At 38.6% G+C, this 23331-nt stretch overlaps 1 protein-coding gene across 1 annotated transcript in view; it reads right to left on the bottom strand.

Annotated features, from left to right (window-relative positions):
* LOC104537101 (sodium leak channel non-selective protein-like) overlaps positions 1-23331 on the bottom strand; it is a gene marked incomplete at its 3' end in the record, with an annotated part of 75879 nt that overhangs the window by 18677 nt on the left and 33871 nt on the right. Inside the window, exon 6 of the mRNA XM_010179886.1 lies at positions 16699-16853. Coding sequence (XP_010178188.1) covers positions 16699-16853 — 155 coding nt within the window. The remainder of the gene's footprint in view (positions 1-16698; positions 16854-23331) is intronic.

Here is a 23331-nt window from a genome sequence, read left to right on the forward strand (position 1 = left end):
TGTCTTCTGACAGGAAATCTCCTAACTGTTTTCACTTCTTTTGAATTTTGTGCAATAAATAATTTCAATTCTTTTAGTATCATTAATTTTGAAAGTGTATAGCCTAGCTGGCAACAGGGGCCCACAGTCACCCAATCTCATTGTAGCTGTTTAAATTAAGCGCCAAAATTGTGAGCTTAGTTATTGCAATCTTTTTCACAGTGGAAATAAAAAAGTAACACTTTTGTGTGGTTTACTTCTTTTCACATGTGAACTGAGACTTTTAACTTGAGGGTTCACACTACTTACCTAATCTTAGGAGGCATAAACTGTGGTCAAAATCTGACAAAATACTGATCATTATGGTACTCCCTATTGCAAGGTTGACAGTAGTACAGATCTGTTGGAAAAGACGAGAATAACCTTCTAAAGCAGTTTTTGGATGAAAGTGGAAAATGCTGACTGCAGTATGGCAGAAGATGTATCTTGACACTTCCTGAAATGACCAATCACACCTTCCCTGGAGATGGAATAGCATGTCTTCAAAATGTCTTAAATTCTGCTGAGTATTAAGGAGAACTTTCAAAGCAGCTCATACCATTAAAGAGTCTGTCCACTAAAATGTACGTAGAGATTATAGGAAAGATAGCAATTATTTGCATATTGAAAGAATTCACAGAACAAAAATGCCTCTGTGGCAAAGAAATCAAGATGTATTTCCCAACACTGTGCCCTAAATACAGAATAATCCAGAAGTGGTAACTATTCCTTAGATGTGTTAAAGATTTATTTAGATCACTAGATCTGAATAAATAGATCAACAGATACTGCAAGATCTAGCTCCCAGTTTGATCACAACCAAAATTTATGATCAGAGTAAAGAATACATTCTTAGATAACACTTTCGGTCTTTCAAGTAATTTCTATTCTTTCTCAGTTGCTATGAGAAAGGCAGTAACTGGAAGTGAACAGTCCTACAGTTCTTTGAAGGAATGTTTCAGTAGTTCATAGGGGATCCAAAATATTATACTACTCTTTTAGCTTGCAACCTAGGTCTTTCCCAGTACCACTCAGTGTGTATTAGGTATTGTGTAAGAATTTCTTCATGTGGCAATGTCATGACATCGACTCTGGAGTAGATTACAGTAACTACTGAGAAAAACACTTAGGAAAAGAAACATTCAATATTTAAATATTTGAGTAACAGAATGATAAAGTGAGACTGTGCACTATTTAATGAAGGAGTATGCCATTACACATTTGCCACAGGGTACTGCAAGGGTAGCAGCATGCATGAAGTCAGTTACCACAGATGGGCTGATGCGCTGGAGAGTCACACCTAAGCCTCTGCTCTGGGTGTGCCACCCCCTCTAGAGTGACCATCTGTGATCTAGATTTTCTTGAATAACATTATTCCCCTTTATTCCCCAGCAGAAGTGGGAAAGCTAAGCTGCAAGCTGGCTTTGTGTTATCAAACCAAAGGCCTTAAATCAAAGATGATTTGGTAAGCTGCTCTAATTACAGTAACAGAGGGCATGTTGCATGACTATTCCAGATTGTATTTGTAGCGGGTGGTTTTGCTCATATCCACCACAGTTATGAAAACGCTGTTTAGAATAAAAGAATTGGATCTCAGGAGACAAGGTAAAAACAATGTGTTCCATGCATTATGCAAGTGTTGAAGGTCAAAGCCTGTAAACCAGTCACATACTGAAGCTCTCGTTTTAAAATTAAAATCTTCCACTGTGAAAACCATTACCTCTATTACCCAGTAACTGCAGCTTTCATTATGCAGAGCTATATTGCCTTAATGGCACTGACTGATAATTAAACCGATAGGATCTAATTTTCTTGGTATGGAATGACAGGTTTCTAATTGCCTAACTTCATGCTTTGCCTATTGGCTAAGAGTTTTCTGCTTCTTAGCAGGGCTGAAATTAGTCACGCCTTTAGTTTCAGGGCTTTTCACACTGCTGTCACACCTTTAACTCCTCTTTCTGTTTTTTCACATTGTTCTCTGTTCCTTGTCAGACTTAGAGTTGAGTAGCTCTCCACATAAACAGTTATTGTCTTTGACACAATTTTCTTCAATTCTCATGCAGAGTGCGAACTGGTGGGCTGAGAACCTTTTTTTTGCTTGAAGCAGCTCTTTCTATTTATGTTCTTAGTAAATCCTCATTAAGGAGATGGTCTTAATGTGCATTTATTTTCCTTTGATCTAGCATATATGTGTCCCGTGACTGCTTTACTTAGCCTCTCAAAGTTACCTGACCCTTTGGTTAGCATTCTGCATTAGAGCAAAAAGAAATGTCACTGTAGATAATAGACCTGAGTGTTTTAACTCACACTTCCCATAGGAATCATAAGTAAACAGTAGCAGCAGTACAAAAGCAAACTTCCTCCTCAGCCTTCACAGAGCATGTATAATCTCAAAATCATGCTGCGAGGCCTTGCTATGCTGGAGCAGGGGCAGCTGAAGGTAAGCATGAGAAGGTCACCTGCAGAAATAGTACTTAGATGACATTTAACTCACAATCTGTTGACACCCTGCAGACCAGGAGGATGCAGTGCAATGGCTTCCTATGGGTGCCCTCTGGTAGCTTGGGTCCTGCAGAGCCATTTGCAATGTCTCCAGCATCACGTTCCCCAGCAAGCTCTTTTCCAGAACTCCTTAAGCCCTTATGCTGGAGCAAACAAGCCCTCTTGAGACACAAAACAGTAGGGATCAAGCGGTGGGAATATTTAAGTGGTTCAGGAAAAAGCCAACAGCTGTGCTGATGCCAGTGAGCTCTACTGAATTTTCATTTTTTTTTGCATTATTATTCTTGTGATCTCCTACTAATCACAGGGGAAAACTTGAGATAAATTAAGAAACAGTACATGAAGTTATACATCAATATGGAATCGATCTGTCTGAGATGATATAGCTTACCATAGAGAAAAAGCATAACAAGATGCAATTAAAGTTTGCATTTTACCTGCCTCCACTTTCATTTTCTTATACCCTTCAATTAAGACAGCCTTTCTGCCACACTTTGCTCTTCCATCTCTTCTGCTTATGATCAGTGACAGTTTATGGGCCTTTTATTTAACATCAGCAAGTATGATTTTTGTTTTGTTTTTTTCTTAACATTGCCATCCCTATCACACAAGTACTTATCAGAAGGTATATTAAAAGGAAAACTTCAAAATACTTAATTTCAAAATGAAAACATATTGGTTCAGTGTGCAAACCATTCTTTCTGCATTCCCAGGTGCAAACGGCAATGAGAGATAGGAGGAAGCACACAACACAGATGTCAGACAGGTCATTAAATTCTGTGCAGTATACTATAATGACATGAGTCATATATCAAACTATATATAGTACAAAAAGATAGCCACAAGGAAAGATCCACAATTACAAACAAAACAAAAGAAAAAGTAAAGCTTTATGGAGAGCTGTTTTATTTCACTATAGATGCAACTATTTATCTGCTGAAATTAACAAGGAACACCCTGAAAAGGCAGGGGAAACTATGTTCCACTGAGTTCTCTGAGCAGCAGTAAAGTTTTCTTTGACTGTCAGTACAAGACAACTGTACTAATTTATTCACATTAGTTTCACCTGATTGCCTGGTTTAATGCAAGACTCAATTACTTTGGGATTAACACAGCAATAAATTAAAATTCTGGAGGGCTGCTCAAATTACTCTGTTTCCAAAACGCTGCAACTTCCCACATACCATTTGTTAGTGTAACAAAGTGTGCTGGTTTTGACTGGGATAGAGTTAATTATAGTAGCTTGAATGAGGTTATGTTTTGGATTTGTTCTGAAAACGGTGTTGATAATACAGGGATGTTTTCGATATGGCTGAGTAGCGCTTACACAGAGTCAAGACCTTTTCTTCTTCACCTCACCAGTGAGTGGGCTGGGGGTACACAAGAAGCTGGGAGAGGACACAGCTGGGACAGCTGACCCCAACTGGCCGAAGGGATACCCCATACCATATAATTTCATGCTTAGCAATAAAAGCTGGAGGAGGAAGAAGGAAGGAGGAGGATGTTCAGAGTGATGGTGTTTTGTCTTCCCAAGTAACTGATATGTGTGATGGTGCCCTGCTTTGCTGGAGATGGCTGAACACCTGCCTGCCGATGGGAAGTAGTGAATGAATTCCTTGTTTTGCTTTGCTTGCATGTGTGGCTTTTGCTTTACCTATTAAAGTGTCTTTATTGTAGCCCATGAGTTTTCTCACTTTTACTCTTCCAATTCTCTCCCTCATCTTACCGTGAGGGGAGTGAGAGAGAGACTGTGTTGGGGCTTAGTTGCCAGCTAGAGTTAAACCATGATGCAGAGCTGATTCAGTGGACATTAATTGTTCATATTTTTTGTGCCTCTAAGCCGCTGCTTAAAAAACCCGAAGTCTTACTTCGCTAGGAAACTAAAACGGCCTCACTGAGAAAAGTGGCAAGCACACAGAAACATTAAATAGCTAAGGGAGTTAACTGGAGCATCCTGCTATTTTTTTTTTATTATTACAAATTCAAGCCACTTATTCAGTTGTCTAAAATCAAAAGCATTGTCTTAGTATCCTTTTTAAAAAATCTGTCAGTTTAGGTATCTCTGTGTTACTCTCTCAATACAGAAATACAAAGAGCTCCCTGTAACCATCAGTAACAGACAATATTTACATCCCAGTTATGCCCCTGGACCCATGTCATACAATCAGTTTGAGCAGTCTGTCTGTGCTGTGAAGTGCAGGACACTGGTGCCTCAGCCCTGGGAAAGGAAGACTTCTGGTCCACATATCAGGGTTCCTTCTCCCACAAGAAACAAGCAGGAATAAAGTATAGCAATGAGGTATTTCTCTAGTATAGGGTCACAACACGGGGCATACAAAACCAGGACCTCAGACATGCAGGTCCAGTAGCTGAGATGCAGCCTTTAGACAAAGCCTGTTTGCTTTACACTGAAAATTCAGGGCCTTACATAACGTGTTTAAGACACAGTTGTTTCTAATCTGCTGAAAATGTCTTATGAAAGGCTCTTTGCTAATACACTCTCCAGTAAAACATAATCTACATCACCCACACAGCACTGATAAAACAGATGTGACTCTCTTCAGCAACAGTAAGAATTCAGAGAGCTTGAAGGGACTGAAAACTTTCAAGAACCACGCTCTCTGCTAGAGTCTGATCATTCTGCCATTGTGTTCTCTGCAAATCAAGAAATGACCTGTTTTCTCCTTTCCACATACATCCACAATCCATGCAAACTCACTGACTAACGCTGCCTTATGCTAAAGAAGCTCCATTTTAAAATGACTCTGCCTGTTTACATGGAATTGTCATACTAAAGAAAAAAAATGAAATTATCTGACGATGCCTGGCAAACTATATCTCTGCGGTAGAATGCTCATTAAGCGCTCAGGTTTAAAAGGTACATTCAGTCCTTCTATAGCAACTACAATTTTGCCATGTGCCACAGAATTTTTGCAAAACAGAGCTAATTAGCATTCACCCTAAAACTACTATCACCCCCAAATTGTTTGGTAACTGCTGTATCTCATCTCTATCAGGAAGAAATAGTAAATCATATGCATTTGTCTACCTTTTATAAACCTTACTGCCTAACTTTAAAGTAAGAAAACCTATATTTTCAAAGTATAATGTACAGGGATGTTCACTTACATATAGAGTTAATAGAAGGTTATAAACCCTGTCCTGTCAGGCTGCAGGAGCAAGTGATTTACAAAGGATAAACAGTATATTTATGATCAAAGGAAGTCAATAAATAAGGGTCAATCACTCAGCGTTTGCTCAGGAGAAAAAAACTCCATACTGACAATATGGGTATTTCTAAAACCAGGTGGCTGCCAGCTAGTCATCCTAGGAAATAGCTTGAAAATTGATATTGTGATTATAAGCTTATGAATCCTCAAATAAACTTAAATCTAAATAGAGAAAACAGGTATGACGAGGACAGGACTGCCTCCAAATCAAGAAATAACTTTACAGAGGCAACCACCCAGTAAGAGCATCTTTATGCCCACCTAATGTAGCAGCACAAATGTTCTGACAGTATTGTATCTGAACAAAACAAAGACAGATCTTTTTGCAGCTGAGATAAAGAACGCATAGCAATAAACTGTAAATACTCATTCAAGGCGCAGAAGTGACAAGCATAAAGTGGGATATCCTTGCCAAGCCATAGAAACAGTGGACCACCACCACACCAACACACAGCACCACAGCCATGGAAACTACTGAACTGGTGACTTGGAAAATTATGTGGCTAATGTTAAAGTTTTTGCTAATACTTCTTATTCAAAAGGCACAGAAATATGATCAAAACATAAATTCCACTTTGCAGCATGTGGAGAAAGATCAAGGGGAAAAACATTGTTGGTTTACCAGACTCTGCTTTTACTGTGCATTTACTGTGCTTGCCATGCAAGATATGGACATCCCATGGACACTGCCAAGGCTGGAAGTATTTGTGCCATAAAAGCACATATTGATAAAATAAGTTTGCCTAGTGTTCTTCATTCTGTTTCTGCTCATAAGTAACAGTCCTTTCTTGGTGCATTAATTTGAGAATTAAATCATCACCTTGCTGCTTAGAAAAGCCTGAGCAATTCTCTAATAGCAAAATTAATTTTCTACACACTGCATTGCCAAATCTCTCAGTTCTGTCAGTTCAAGACTATAGCAATCATATTTCCTAATTTAAGATGAAGATATCAACTAAACTACTGAGCATGCCAGCAGTGGGGGGAGGATGGTATAGAATCCTGAAACTGCTTTAATTGTTCAATTATTAAGTTAACAATAATGTTAATTGCACATGGAGGATAAAGCATTCAAAAAAAGCAACTTTATTGAGGAGACGAAAAAGCCGTAACTCAGCCACCTAGGTGACATAAAAGCATGAGAGGCAGCACATGAACAAGGTATCAAAAAAGTAATGACTTGGCAAACAGAATAAAAATCTGGAATATCCAAGAAAAAAATCTTCAAGGAACTGAAGATTCCTTTATTGCTTTGGATCATGACATGAATCTCTAAAAGGTTGTTTCTACTTGATCAAGAAAAGAAATCAGGAAAATGTCAGTAAGAAACAGGGAGCAGCAAAAAACCGAAACCACTATGCACCTTCCTGTGCCGCTCCTCACCTCACACGCTGCAAAAGCAGAGGAGTGGGGTCTAGGACTTGGGGCGGAGAGGTGCGTGAACTGCAGTTGAGACAGGCGAAGGAGGAAATATGCTATTACTAAGTGTCTCTCTGTTTGTCGTCTGTGCTTCTTAATACCTGAATGAGTGATTACAAGTTTATTTTAACTGCCAGTAAAACAAATGAGTGAAATTCCCTGAGTGGAGACGCTTTTGCCCACAACAGTGCCTCAGCTGGGATCAGGACCCCATTGCTCTTTGTCTGCAAGGCCTAGGAAAGAATTCCAGTGAGTAAAACAAAAATCTATCACCATTTTTGAAATAAATGATTTTCACTGGTTTCTCAATCAGTGGACTAATGCGGCATGCTTCACGTCATTCTGGCTTACATTTAGAAAAGATGAATTTTATCTCTAGGCAGTCTGAAAGGCTTCCCTAAATACATTCTGACACCTTCACACATTAACATCCCTGTCACTTGTCATGTTACCACATGATAACTTCACAGGCTGCGGTCACGGATGAAAGCCTTCTTATTAGGCACTTTACATGCAAGTGCCTGAATCAAAGAGCTGCATAAGTGGAATAAGATTAGACCTGTTTATCAAAGTAGTTAATACCATGATGCACTTGCTAGGATAAACAGAGCATTAATTTGCAATACATACATCAAGTGTACATATAATTTGCAGAATTAAAGAGTCTGACCACAAATCTTGATGAAATAATTACTGAGCCAATGCTTCCTTCGTAAGAGCTCAATCTCTCAGCCTTTAACGGGTACAATTAAATGGAGGCTCTGACTTAACAATTACATCCCCTTATTGCTTTCTATTATCCCAGATACAAACCGACTCAGAACCAAGGGAGTCAGACTGTGGTGTTGATGCTGATCTGCATTTCTGGCCATCTATGTCTGTGCAAATTGACACTGGCTTCATACAGATGGAGATGGCTGCATGAAAGAGCAGTGTGGAGAGGAAGGAAGTATACAGGAGGCTGAAAACACCTTTGCAATACTTTTCACTCTCAGTTGTATCTCCTACTCGGCACAGCCAACCTGCAAATGTAATTATTATTCTGTTCATTGACTCATAATTCATTTCCACATGGACCTGGAAGTCTCAGAGCTGGAAAAGCAGGCAGTTGCCTAGGACAACTGATCAGACATAATCCGCCTTCCTCTTTTGCCCATGTCAGGGACCTGCAAAGACCAGGTAGCTGCTAATACTGCCACCGAGAGACAAGTGTGTCAGGTGGGCGTGGAGTGATGGAGAAATGAAAAGGTCAGCCTCTGCCACCAGTGACAGGCTCTTTTCTTCATCCAGTGGCAGCAGGAAGTTGCATTTTCAAGTGTTTTGTTTTACATTCGTATGTCTTGTTTACATTCAGCCTCCTAAATGTTAAAGGTGGTTTTGTACATTTTTTGTGTTAGGAAATCCATGGAGAAAAATTGGAAATAACTTCACAGAAGAATGACAAAGAGCCAATCTTTAGACTATGCCCTCTAATCACCAGTCTTGTGTTGCTCACTTTCCTCCAGTGCCAGGAATTTTACATTCGTATGTCTTGTTTACATTCAGCCTCCTAAATGTTAAAGGTGGTTTTGTACATTTTTTGTGTTAGGAAATCCATGGAGAAAAATTGGAAATAACTTCACAGAAGAATGACAAAGAGCCAATCTTTAGACTATGCCCTCTAATCACCAGTCTTGTGTTGCTCACTTTCCTCCAGTGCCAGGAATTCCAAGGGAGCAAGCTCTGCCCTGGCCCCTACATAGGGGTTAGTAGGGCATCCTTCCAGAATGCAGGTCTCTCACTTTGACCACTGCACTACTATATAAAAATGTGGGTCACTTTAAGAGCCTGTATCAGGCTCTTGCAGCCAAATTAATGATGTAGGCGCCTACATAAACAAATTGGCTTGTAGCTCCAAATGCTTGCTGTTTCTAGGAGTACCTAATTGAGGATCTGATTTAGGCTGACTTTTCCACTTTTATTCCAGACTGCTGTGAGCATTCTTCTTCATTTTCAAGCTGTCTGGCTTTCACGTGTCCATCATACCTCACCGCACAACACAATACTCGGCCACAATGAATTCTAATCCTAGGAACAGGTACCCAATATATGGGCAACATTAAATCTCTCTTGGAAAATGTACTTAACGGACTGTGGCAGTGAGGCGCAAAATCCAGATTCACAGCTTACCACCTTAACCTTAATTCCTTCCTTCTGAACAATGGACGTAATGCCACCCCAACCTTCTTCCAGTCTAAGAGCAGCACCTTCGCAATTTAAACTGGTTGCACACTCAGAATTCCTTTCCCCACCATAAAAGAACCCCAAAGAGAACCAATGTGATTCTACTTCAGTAGATAAAATTTCACTTTATGGGTAAACAAAGGGCTATTTTGATACCTGTTGCGGTGGATTGACCACGGTTGGATGCCAGATGCCCACCAAAGCTCCCCCTCCTCAACTGGACAGAGGAGAGACAATATAACAGAAGTCTCGTAGGTTGAGATAAGGACAGAGTGAGATAACGCACCAATTACCATCACAGGCAAAACAGACTTGACTTGGGGAATTCAGTTTAATTTGTTACCAGAGTAGGGTAAGGAGAAATAAAAAATAAATCTTAAAACCACCTTCCCTCCACCTCTCTCTTCTTCCCAGGCTTAACTTCATTCCCAGTTTTCTTTAACTCCTCCCCCCAAGCAGTGCAGGGGGACAGGGAATGGGGGTTGCAGTCAGTTCATCACACGTTGTCTCTGCCGCTCCTTCCTCCTCATACTCTTCCCCTGCTCCAGCATGGAGTCCCTCTCACAGGAGACAGTCCTCCACTAACTTGTCCAACATAAGTCCTTCTCATGGGCTGCTGTTCTTCACAAACTGCTCCAGCATGGGTTCTTTCCATGGGGTGCAGTCCTTCAGGAACAGACTGCTCCAGCATGGGCTCCTCTCTCCATCGGGCCAAAGGTCCTGCCACAAGCCTGCCCCAGCATGGGCTTTCCATGGGGTCACAGTCTCCGTCAGGCATCCATCTGCTCTGGCACGGGGTCCTCCACAGGCTGCAGGTGGACATCTGCTTGACTGTTAATGTCCATGGGCTGCAGGGGGACAGCCTGCCTCACCATGGTCTTCACGATGGGCTGCAGGGGAATCTCTGCTCCAGTGTATGGAGCACGTCCTCTTCCCCCTTCTTCACTGACCTTGGTGTCTGCAGAATTGTTTCTCTCACATATTCTCACTCCTCTCTCTGGCTGCAGTTGCACCAGGCTTTTCCCCCCACCTTCTTAAATACGTTATCACAGAGATGCTACTGCAATTGCTGATTGGCTCAGCCTTGGCCAGTGGTGGGTCTGTCCTGCAGTGAGCTGGCATTGGCTCTACTGGACACAGGAGAAGTTTCTAGAAGCTTCTCACAGAAGCCATTCCTGTAGGCCCTTGCTACCAAAGCCTTGCTACACAAATGCAATACATCTGTACAAGTCTTTTATTAAAATAATACCTATAAATGAATTGAGGAAGTTGACTTTGGCCCCACTGTCATGTTTCCTGTAATAAACATTAAATTAGGTTCACTTTTAATCTAATCATGGAAGACATTTTTCACAGTGACATATAAAATATTTTATTTTAGGCTCTCAACTGTAGGCATGTAAAGAATATTTAAATTCTGAGTCACATATTGTAAGGGAAAAGGCCTTCTAATAAACCTGGGAAATATCTGAGGCCTAAACCTCTGTTGCTGTTTTACAGCCCATGAAATGAGAGGATTTTGCTGGCTCATTGTAACAATGAACAGCATTCACTTTTACTGGAAGTCAAGTAAGGTTTAATACAGATGTAATTTTTGTATATGCACTTTGAAGCCCTCCTTACCACTGAAATTTTGTTATTTGTCTCTAAGACACAACATGTGCATATTTACCTCCTATATGTAAACTGGACATTAATATGGTAGTCTTTGTCAAATGCTCTCTGTGGTTACAAGATATAATTACTATCATTTAATAGGGTACTGGGCCTAGCAAATGCCAGATGTGTTGATGATACAGCACAGAATAAAATCTCCTCCTTCTCCTTTCAGAATGCTCTTTTATGGCATAAAACTTCTTTCCCTTACATAAAAGTTAAAAAATATTCTACAAAGGATCTTTAATTCTGGACTTCCTTTTCTTTGAGAATATTTGAAGCAATATGTATTGCTGCAAATCATAAAAAAACATTCACTAGGATTACATGAAGAGTAAAATCAGTAATGTAGCTGCAAGAGTACATCTATATATGATTACAGATGATTGCACCCATGAGGCATGTGGAATGATTACTAGCCAGATGTTACAAAAATCTGAATGCAAAAGGATCTGTAATGTGTAGAAAGTCCAGGTAAGGAGATAAACTGCCCAAGATCCAGCAACAGCAAGCAAATTTGTGTCTATGTGGGACTCTTTCCAGCAGTACTACATAGACAGCTCTACCAACATCCTTAGTGCAGCCCTGATAGCAATTACTGCCATGTTAAATATTGACTAAAGGTAGATGCACATGGAGTAACATGGAAGGCAGAAGTGCCTGTCATAGCTCTCCAACTGCCAAGTCTTGCTTGCTTTTATTTAATTCAACAAGTATATTTATGGCTTTTAGATATATCAGATGAAAATACTTATGCAAAAAACAATCATATGCCTAATGAGTTGTACAATTGCTGGGATTTATTCACAAAACAAAGGTAATTCTTCTCAATATTTAGCTTGACTTTTTTTGCATGCTTCAGGTTACTGTCATGCTATCAGCTACACCCTACAGAACTAAACACAATCAGGAAAAAAGCAGAGAAGACAAGAATAAAATCAGAAAGAAGAAACAGGCCAACTGTGAATGTACCTGAGGCTTTCCGTGGGAGACAAGGCTGAAGGCTGTTCTACTATGAAGGAAACGTTAACTTCTTTATAGAAGCCTTAATCAAAATCAGCTAAGAAGTCTGAGAAAGAGAAGAGCTTGACAGTACCATACAGGTATAGTGAATAGTAAGGAGCTTTGCCACCCACATCCACACAGCCAGCCAAATCTTTCATTCATATCCTTTCTCTTACTCCCACTCAGCCCCACAGGTAGTATTCAAGAAATCTTTCAGGCATTCTGATGGATAAAAGACTTCATTTAATATGAAAGCTCCCACTCTATAAGAACAGCACCTACTTAAGAAGTCAAGTTCTGTGTCAAACTGTTGGAAAGGGTACCCAGATTTCTACTGAGTACATGAGCAACTTACTAGAAGAAAGCAGTAACTTCCTGTAGCATCCCATCAGCAAACCTGAAACATCTGAAGTCACCTCACCTAGAGGAGCAGATGATTCATTCTCTACTATTTCTTCCTCCCATTTCAAAACTTCACCAAGAAAGGGACCTGGGGTTCTGAGGTCTTAGCTAATTCGTTCTCCACTCAATGTGTCATTAATTCTCCAGTTTCACAACCAATTCCAAGACAGACCTCTGTGGCTGTTGCTCATAACTTTCCTAGAGGTATGGCCCAACAGAACTGCCCCAGCTTTTAGTAATTTCACTGTCATTAGAGATTACACTGGTAAACAAGGCAAACCTGATTGGTGTTAATTTCATTCTACATCCTATCTAGAAATACATAAGTGGAATAACAGAGGCGTTAGCTGTAGATCTATGTTGATGTGGCCTGTGTTTGAAAAATTACCTTCACAAACATCAGGTGTAAGTATTATATTATTAATACATATTGAAAGCACTGAAGAACCCATGGCACAAATCTTCCTGTATTATTGGTGTACAAATGCAGAACGGAAGCAGGTTTTGTAAAGAGAGGAGAATCACCTGATGGTCTAAATCTTGGTTTTAAAAGGCTTTTAATATTGTCACACCATGACAACATACAGAAATACGGCTAGGTGAAACAACTCTGTGATGAGTGCAAAACTATTTGTTAAGTGTCCTCATGAGCAGCTATTAAAGAAACATTGTCAGAAAGGAAGACTATAAAATGAGATTCCAACGGACTCTGATCTTGGTCTGGTTCTATTTACTTTTTTTACTTTTGACCAGGCTGACAGAAAATAAATTTTTCTCATCAAATTTCAGATAAAAGTAAGCTAAGAGGCACTGAAAGAATTCAGGAGGAAAGAATTAAAAATCCAGAACATCTTTGCAAATTGAAGAAATAGTCTGGAAAAAAACCCAAAGTACACTATTCAACAGAGACAAATGCAAGGGTCTACATTTAAAAATAATCAAGTGAATAAAAAAGTATGGGAAAGAATGATGGCAGCTCTTTCAAAAGGACACAAGGGCTGTAACAAATCAGAAAAACACATGAATCACCCACAACATGCTGTTTTGAAAATGGAAAACATCTCACTGGGATGTAGAAGTGGTAATAAGGCTTAAAAACACATAAAGTAATGGCCCTACTGGGTTATTCAGCCAGTACTGCACTTCAACAAAGAGGTGTATCAGCTGGAGAAACAATAATAAGGACGGAAAATAAGAATAATTTAAGGTATAAATTATAAATCCTATAGCGTAATATTGAAACATGGCCTAGCAGAGCCATAGGGGGTAGAATAGGTATAATGATAGTCTTGAAAGATGCAGAAAAGCTTTTTAAAAGTCTTCTCTATGTCAATAGTGAATAAGGTGAGAAATTATGATCTTAAATTGCAAAATAGAAAGATTCAGGTTATACTTTAGGAAAATCTTAAGAGTACAGACAATGGAGGAGTGCAACAGATTGCCTGGAAAGATTGTGAAGTCTGCTTCACATTGGAAGGGGAATGGTCTAGATTATCTTAACAAGATGACTTCAAGCCATGTTTGACAGTAATCTATAACTATGTTCTTCCTTAAAAAAATACATACATACTTGCATAGAAGCATACATAAAACAGATAAACAGAATATCTCAAAACTAAAAAAAGAAAACTTGGGAAATAAATACATTGTCAAGCACCAAAGCTTACACTGTCATCTTTCCAGTTTTCATCCCTTTAAAACCAAAGCCATTTATAAAAGTGGGAGCAGGGTACGGCCAAAATTAAGGGATTCTGCAAATATGGAGCTAACTACTTGGCACAGCCCTCATGGTATAAAAAACTCTATTAACTTTTATCTGATTAGGACAGTTTGGTCTCCATTCAGTAATAAAATTCTAAAAAAACCCCCTTCCTTTTCCTCTTAAATGAAGAAAAAATAACAGAAATTATCATATTCAAGTATGCATAGCTTGTACTTATATCCCGTAAATTAAGTGGGACTAATTATACAGTAGCTGCCAAAGTGCTATGCTCTTGTGAATTTTGTAATGACAGATTTCGGGAACCAATAGGACTGGCTGTATAATAATATCTGCAAGTTAAATACCAATGAATGTATACAATAAAATAGTATAATTACACAGAAAAGATCTACTGCATTACTTACCTGTTAACTACCTACAAAGGTACAACAAAAAATGGAGATTTATAAAATATTTATAAACTCACTGGTTATAACCCTTTTTATAACATTCTTAATTTGAGGAAGCTTATTTAACATTTTGTGGCAAAGCTGCCGTGTCTTACCCAGTATAAGTCTAGTCATCAACTTTCAATAGATATTCAACTTAACTTTTGACTGCTGTACTGCGAGGTGTTATATCTTGGTTAACTATTTCTAGACAAAACCAGTATATCAATGACAAGTCTCCTAAGTCTATTAGTAATACTTGATCTTTAAATTCCAGCACTCAAAATGACGTAGTGTTGAAGTGTAGGACTGCAGCTCAAGAGACCAGAGTTTGAACCCTGTTTCTTCAACCAGCTTTGCAGGCACCCTTGGATAGACTATTTAACCTGTCTTTGCCAACCTGCCCCTATCACTAAAAACATACTGGCCTCCTTTATTAAGCACTTTGAGTCTCGTTCAAATCACCTACCCACTAAAGCCTGTCTAAGGCATTGCAACTACTTTTCCCTGGTGACCAGTTAGACAGCTAGAATAACAGCCTGCAATGCCACAACTAATTTTGAGTGTCAAGAAAAGAAGGGTGATTTCAATCTGAGGCATAATTTTTCTGTTGATACACTTATCCCATGCTCCCCTGCCAAGCCAACTAGAACTAGAGAACTTGTGCATGGATGGTTTTAGTTTCTCATGTGAACTTGGCTCATGTTCACCCAGGCATGGTGCTATGCCACTAACTTAGGAATCTGAAGGTTGTCTGAGAGATCAGACAGGGTTGTCTTTTGAGATCTACTGAAGAAAAAAACTATATAAAATACAGGTACTATCAGTAATGCTATTCAGCTAGCAGTACTAGTACAACTGTTATGCTTCTGATTCCCTGAGGAAACAGAATGGAGCTTGGTTGAAATCAGTTTTTTTCCCCCTTTCTCACGAGAAAAAGAAAGAACACAAATGGCAGGTTTTATTCAGAAAGTACTTGGTATCACAGAATACTTGTTACAGGATGCTAAGACTATGTATTGTAACTCTCTGACTCACTGTGTATATTCAGCAGCCTGGGAACCATCTGAAGTGATTTCAGCTGCAAAGGCTTTCAATGTTGAAAAAAATTCTTTGGATCACAGTCAGTCATTAAACCTTTTTATTACCTTAAAGTTCAGCTGGAACCAGGATAACTGTCTGGAGATCAAGCCAGGAAAAAATGAAAAAAAAAGCAGCTTATCAGAGTCAGAGAGATGCATCAGAAAGAATATGACCTGCAGGCATGCTTTATCATTTGAAGGGACTTCCCTACCTGTGCTTATGAAAATTTACAGCGACAGGCTTCGGTTGGACCTTTGTCTGTCAAATAAATGTGAGATAACCACAGTGCAGTGACAGGGTAACTGTGTATTTTCCATTCAGATATGGATCTTGCCACAGCTGCCCATACCCTTGCCACCTTTACTGAATTACTGCTCTGCACTCATTTCCCTGTGGGGACAGCACGACACATTGCAGCTAGCAGAGAATGTATTCTCCTGGTGACTCTGCAGTGTTTCTCACAGAACACAAATTACACCTGTATTGCAAAATCTGCACAAATCCAAATAATTTTTTCTGGGTGGTGTTCTAACTTACACAATTTGAGTCGAGATTGCCACACATGATCTCATTTTCTCTCTCTCTTCTCTTTAGTACCAAGATGACTATCGAAGTGATTCTGAGTGGTTTTTGGGGTATTTTTTTGCATGGGAATTACTACTAAAATTAGACAAATAGGATGGATTATATACTCTAAAATGAATCATAAATAAAACACAGAAATTAGTCAGTGCATTTGCATACTGGTTATAAACAACAGTTGACTCTTCTTAAATAAAGACATTGTTTTAAAGTTATTTAAGTCCTGGGATCCCAGGCAATATAAAAATAGATGATAAACATCATTCCAAAGCAAACAGCACAGCTTCTCTTTCTGGCATATGCTCTACTTGAGCAGAATACTGATTGCACTTAGTATCTTTTCAGCACAGATATGAGCTATTTGTTATATTAATTTCATAAACATTTTAAAATGGATACTGAAATGGATGTTACCAGTAGGACAGACCTATCTCATTAAAGCCACTGTAGCCCAGCTCTTGCCTGCTTAGTCCCAGATCTTCAAGGTCCATGCATTTAAATCCAGGTGGGCACTGGTAACCTTCTTCTAGCTCTCTTGAACAGTGGGTGTCTGGGATAGCTAAATTATTCCAGGTTACATTTCTGTGAAAAATACAAAATTAAGGTGTTACATAAACTCAACCCACAGCAAAACTAAATACTTGAAAACGAGAGGACTAAAGTGAAAAGTACGTCAGCTATTATTTTTGCTATCTGAAGTTCTTTGGTATATGTAATTTTAATTAATTAAGTGCTTATTGTAAAGGGCAAGCTAAGTCTCCTAAGACTTCAGTCTTATGTTTAATGATAGTACAAATACTATCAGCAGAAGTTTCACACTAATGCCTAGAGACCCTATCAAAAATGGAGACTGTCCAAGACACAGAGGAGTTAGCATACAGCTGCACCAATATTTTGGACACAATTTGGACACTTACTGCTTCAGGCTCCTTTGCAGATCCTGAGAGTGTGTCCAACTCCAGTCAATACTGTGACTTTGACTTCCATGGACACTACCTGAGCTAGCTTTGACACTCTTTAAAAGGGTCATTTTGGATGACTTGTCAGACACCTGAGTGTCAGCTTCTTGTACCTTGGTCAGGCCAGGTTTCCACCACGGATGGACAGCACCAGTCACAGGCAAGAAGTCAAATCATTACATGTTTAGCACAATTAGTATCTAGGTATTGCTGTGACCAAAACAGATCTGATTCATTTTTACATCAGTCTGGTAATGATTCGGTAGAACAGGTGAAAAAACTTGAACTTGTCTGAACTGGTCCAAACTGATTTATGTTGGTAAATGTAACACTGAAAAACAGAAAGATCATGAGACAAGGGGCAGGGTGGCAACACGGTGTGTTGGCTTTTTTTTTACTGTTGCCAGAGGCTGAGCATCACTTATCTTCCCAGCTCCTCTGACACCTGGGGCTAAGCTGCTGAAGAGGTTCTGTCATGTTACTCTGCAATGGGAATTCAGGTAGGTCCAGCGCTAAGGGATATAGAAGTTAAAAGGAGAGGTAGGACAAGTTTGCAGCTGTCTTGTTAATTCTGTGCCTGTGGCACATGCACATAAAGATGGGCATCCAACTACTCCCAAACTTTGGTAAGGAGAAGCTCAGGCAGTTGATTCCTCCTAAGCATTTATAGCACGCAATTAATAATCACAATACTTAGTCAAAACTTTGGCCAAAACCAACCACTGGTCACCCCATTTCCCTAGAAGTAGTTTAGTTAAGAGGTAACCTTAGCAAACCACCCCCTCCATCCTGCACATGTCCCTCTTAGGGCCTACAAAGCAACACAGCACAGAAGTGAGGACCCATGTTACTTGTGCTGTGAGTCAGCAGGGCAAAGCAAAGAGAAGAAAGGTTGCAATATAACATGGTTCCAACTGTGCTGAACAGGCATAAAGCTAAGCAACATCTGTTGCTTTTCTCTTTTCTTGTATTCACCCATCCAGGAAATGGAAATCCTGATTTTTGGTTCAGTCCTAGGGCAATTTCAAATCAGACTTGAAAAGCTAATCATGGTGAATTCTGGTCTGAGAAAAAAACAACAGTGAATAGCATTTTTCCATTCATGTTCAGGTCGATTCTGACTTCCTGGTCACAGCACAGACTTTTGATAAAGAAACACTGAAAAAGAATTGCAGAAAGTTACAAAGAAAGTCTTACCGAGTGTTCACCCCGTTATCCTAAGGCTTCAGAACAGTGCCTTAAAATTCATCATTTTTATTATCCTGCTTGTCCACAGAAAAGGTGAAATTTTTCAGTCTGCCCTTTATTATAATTAGTACCTTATTGTTCTTCTGAAAGTCCTCTTCCTTTAATCTAACTCACAGATGCATTTTGACAACTAAATTGGGTGAACAGAAGCTTTAATTACTTTATTTTTCTTGCTTTTATCCGCTGCATGCAATAGCAATAGATTAGTCTAAATCTGTCAGTGTGAAACTAAAGCTTCCTACACAATTTCTCCTAGGCAATTGTAAATGCAGAGAATAACCGTAGTTGCACCCATCCTGTAGTCATTTCTTCATATCAGGGAGTTGTATATAACTGCATGGATGCACACACAGACATGTACACTTCCAGCTGAAAACTTAGCTATGTACATAACTAGAAAGACAGACAGATGCACAAGAATACATATACTCATTTCCCTTTTTGTAAACATGCTCAGCATAGGTAACTCAAGGATTTAAAAATTCATCTGGGCAACTTAATGACTTTACACTAAAATGTGTTAATTCATACCCAGTTTTATGTTTTAAGTACATTAGATTTATGACACTGCCATTGTAATATATAGCATTATCATAAGACAACATTTTATGAATATTTTCAGAATGAAAATTAATTCATTGGCTCAAACAGATTCAGAACCCTGGCTACTGGAAGCTAATGAATTTTACATTATGGTTTGCACTAGAAAATCCCTCAGATCCAAGAGGCTAGCAGTGTGCGGGCATATTATTAAAAGTATTGCTGCCTCAATGATTACAATGCAAAGCATTCATTTTAAGTGCTTTATTTAAACCTACATCATTTTTACAGCACATCAAATCCTCTTCTGAAGAAGAAAAGCTGTCTCCATGCACTGAGTACATTTTAGGTTAAAAAGGAAGAATCTGTGGTTGTAGTACCCGTACCTGTACAGATACAGGCTTTTTCTGGACCAGTGTCAGTGTTCTGGTTCAAGACAGTAAATAAAGTTAGTCTAGTCTACATGGACCAGACAATGTTAGACATCTACTTTAGAAGTGGCTAGAATATCACCCAATGTTTTCAATATAAGATGATATAAATTTTGTTCCTTCATAGGTCATACATTAACTAAGTACTGAGATGTTTATTCAGCACATAACTAGTTTTGAGCATCTCAAAAGTTCGATTAGTCGATGTGCTTAAATATCTTGCTGAATCAGGTGCCTTGATAAAATTACAAATTCTTGCAACATGACCAAAGAAATAATTCATCCCAACAGACTAACTGAATACTTCAATGTGTATGGAGTACAGTATCAACCCAACAGGAAAGCTGAGAAACCAGTTCTGTACAGGAATGCAAAGGATGCAGAAGGAGATAACTGACTCCACATCACTTGATAATCACAGAATCATAGAATCATTTGGTTGGAAAAGACTTTAAAAATCATTGAGTCCACCCATAAGCTGTCCACTACTAAACTGTATCTCTAAGCACCACATCTACCCATCTTTTAAATACACTCAGGGATGGTGACTTGACCACTTCCCTGGGCAGCCTGTTCCAATGCTTGATAACACTTTCAATGAATATTTTTTTCCTAATATCCAATCTAAACTTTCCCTGGAGCAACCTGAACCCATTTCCTCTTGTTCTATCACTTGTTACCTGGAAGAAGTGACTGACTCCCACCTCACTACAATCTTCTTTCAGGTAGTTATAGAAGGTGATAAAGTCTCCCCTTGACCTTCTCTTCTCTGGACTAAACAACCCCAGTTGTTTAAGAATCCTTCAATAATGAGATTGTTGCAAAAGACAGGAGTGCTACTCTGACATGTTATTAACTGCCTGAAGAATGTTTTAATTACATACATACATATGAACACCACAAGAAGAACCTGAATTGATGTGTCCTGGCAGTACATGTTTTCTGTGGCTTCTTTAGCAAAACTGGTCTTTCAACCACTATGTGCTCATGTGAGCACAGTCTCTCTTTGAGCACCACCTCTTTATTAGGACTGTTCTTCAAAGAGAGGTTTTGACAAGAGACAAATTACTCAAGGTAGCTCCTAACTTTCTATTTTCTGTTAGACTGACTTTCTCTGCTAAAAAATAGAAATGGAGAAAAAAATATTTTTATTCTGGTTTTCTGTTAATTTTCTAATATATCACCAGAAAGCCATTCAGAACTACCAATCTACTAATGTAGTTTCCAGATCCAGAAAATTTCAGAAAAAATTAAGGATATTTAGTGATAAGATAATAGAAAAACATTCCAAATGGTTAATTAGGTAAAGAAGTCAATAACTAAAAATGAATTAGCTGGAGCTGAAAGATGGCTTCAAGTTGTGCTGGGGAGGTTTAGATTGGATATTAGGAAAGAAATTAATTCACTTAAAGAGTTGTCAAGCACTGGAGCAGGCTGCCTGGGGCAGTGATGGACTCAACATCCTTGGAGGTATTTAAAAGACGTGTAGATGTGGTGCTTAGGGACATGGTTTAGTGGTGGACTTGGCAGTGCTAGGTTAACAGTTGGACTTGATGGTCTTAAAGGTCTTTTCCAACCTAAGCAATTCTATGATTCTGTAATTTTCTGTATTAGCTGAAAGGAATGCTATGTCTATCTCTGCACCAAAACCAGGCACCGTGCAGCTACTGACTAAAGAACTACCGCATTGGTAAAAATATCATAGCAGACATAAAAAATGGTCGGCAGATCATGAAGCAAATAAGTAGCAACTGTACAGCTTCCAAATAAGGACTAGTACATTAACTGGGACCTCAGAGGAGCTGGCACTAGGTTCTGTGTTATCTAATTTCATTAGTGATCTGGGGACTGCATGAAACCCACATCAAAATCACATAAAGCATATGCTGAAGAATGACAAAAACATTTGAGATCAGAGAAAGAATATGTAGTTCTGAAGAGCTTGAAGGTTACTCTCAATAATTGTGATTTAATGTCAAGCAATGAGGTCCAAAAGTGATAGAACCTAAATGCAAAATGGACAGTGTTGTATAAAAAGTACTAATATAGAAATAGGCTTAGATCAGACGATTGATAAGAGACAAATTTCTCTTTAAGATATCAAGAATTCATAGTTTCCTTTTCTGCTACGTAAATTCAGATGTCTAACTCTAAGCATGCAATTCTGAAAAAAAGATTTCCATTTCTATATATTTTTCTAAAGGACACTTCTGTTTTGCCATATTGCCAGAACACAAGGCAAAAGCACCAAGGTAGTGTGACGAGTATAGCAATAAACCTAAAATAAACACAGAAGAGAGCACAGAGCTGCATGCTGCAGAGAAGTTCCTGAAGCTCAGAGTAAGTTGATTCTGGGCCAGGATCACTAACTAAACATGTTCTGATTCAGTAATACTGTAGTTCTACATTGACTTCGAACATGTTATCTCATAAGTATTATTAATATTGCTCCCCTAAACTATATCTAATGATATCTAATTATTTTGTCTTTATTCTGAAAAACAGGGTGATCTATTTCTGTGAAACACCTTCACTGTACCATTCTGGACAATAGCCCATTAACAGTTTTTAAAGCTTTACATTCTATATTATATCAGTATTTTATGAAATGACAGGTAATTTACAAGCTCGATTCACAGTGGGAACATAAAGCCAGCTGTGCCATGCGCATCCTGATTTTGACAATGTTTCTGGAGCTTTCTTTGAAGCACCAAAATATTTAAGATATGTATAATCTGGCAGACAAATGATACTTGAATCAGGTTACAGAGCTGATATAGCAAACACTAATTTCTAGGGTAGCAAATACTAATTTATTTCTTCTTAATTTCTTACTAATACATTTAATCATAAAAAAGAACAGATTTTCACATCAAATACAGAATAAGCTCTATTTAGTCACAAACACTTATATTTAAAGCTCACTCCTGCAACCAAGTCCATGACAATAGCCAAGACTTGTAACTCAATTTGATTGCTAGTGCCATTTGGGATGCCTGATGGTAAACCACTTATTTAATCTTTAGATGTTGAACTACGAGATCACAGGTCTCTGTAGATCCTGTGCCACACCTGAGAGCCCTGTGGCATACCTGAGTGTCTTGGACACATTAGGTTATTTCAAGTAGCACTAAATGCCTACACATGAATAACTGAATCAGGCCCTCCAAGTTAAAAAAAAATAAGGGTTCCTATGGTTAATAAGCCAAGTCACCAGTCTTAGTTTGCTTTCCCCCTATATCACTGTCCATTTTTAGAGCACAGAACCTTGTTTTCCAATCAAGAGATTTTCCTTAAAGAAAATAAAATACAAAAAAAATGAAAAAGAAAAAAAATATATTCCTGGCATATGCCTAATTAATGTCTATAATCTTATACCAATAAAAATCACGAAATCTGAGATTAAGGTTCTTGTGACAACATTATACCAGTAACATTGTGCAGAAGGAAAATTTTAAATAACTTTTCTATTTACAATATGTCCTTTAAAAAACTCAGATATATCATGCCAACTACTGTACAGCTGCTGATATCACTAGGTAGTTTAAAACATTTCTTTCATATTCCAGGTTATCGTTGTTTTGAGAGACTCTGGGAATTTAAAAGATAGGAAGTCTAGATGGAAAAGTGTTTTCTCTTTATCTGACTCCTTTTAAAAAATAAAAGGGAGAAAGGTTAAAGTTTATGTGTTGCTTGGTGACTGTAAAAGCAATCTAAGCACCTAGGCAAGTTTCCTTTAATTTGTCCTTTTACATGTGTTATTTTTTCCCAAATCCGTATCTTGATTCTTTCTGTGCTAACACAATAAAGTCCATTTTCTCCAGGGGGAAGCTCTGAACATACAACTGCTATTAACAAATGCTTCCTAGACCACTTCCCTAC

The sequence above is a fragment of the Mesitornis unicolor genome, unplaced genomic scaffold, assembly GCF_000695765.1.
Source record: "Mesitornis unicolor isolate BGI_N332 unplaced genomic scaffold, ASM69576v1 scaffold3502, whole genome shotgun sequence".
In the NCBI taxonomy this organism is placed as follows: domain Eukaryota; kingdom Metazoa; phylum Chordata; class Aves; order Mesitornithiformes; family Mesitornithidae; genus Mesitornis; species Mesitornis unicolor.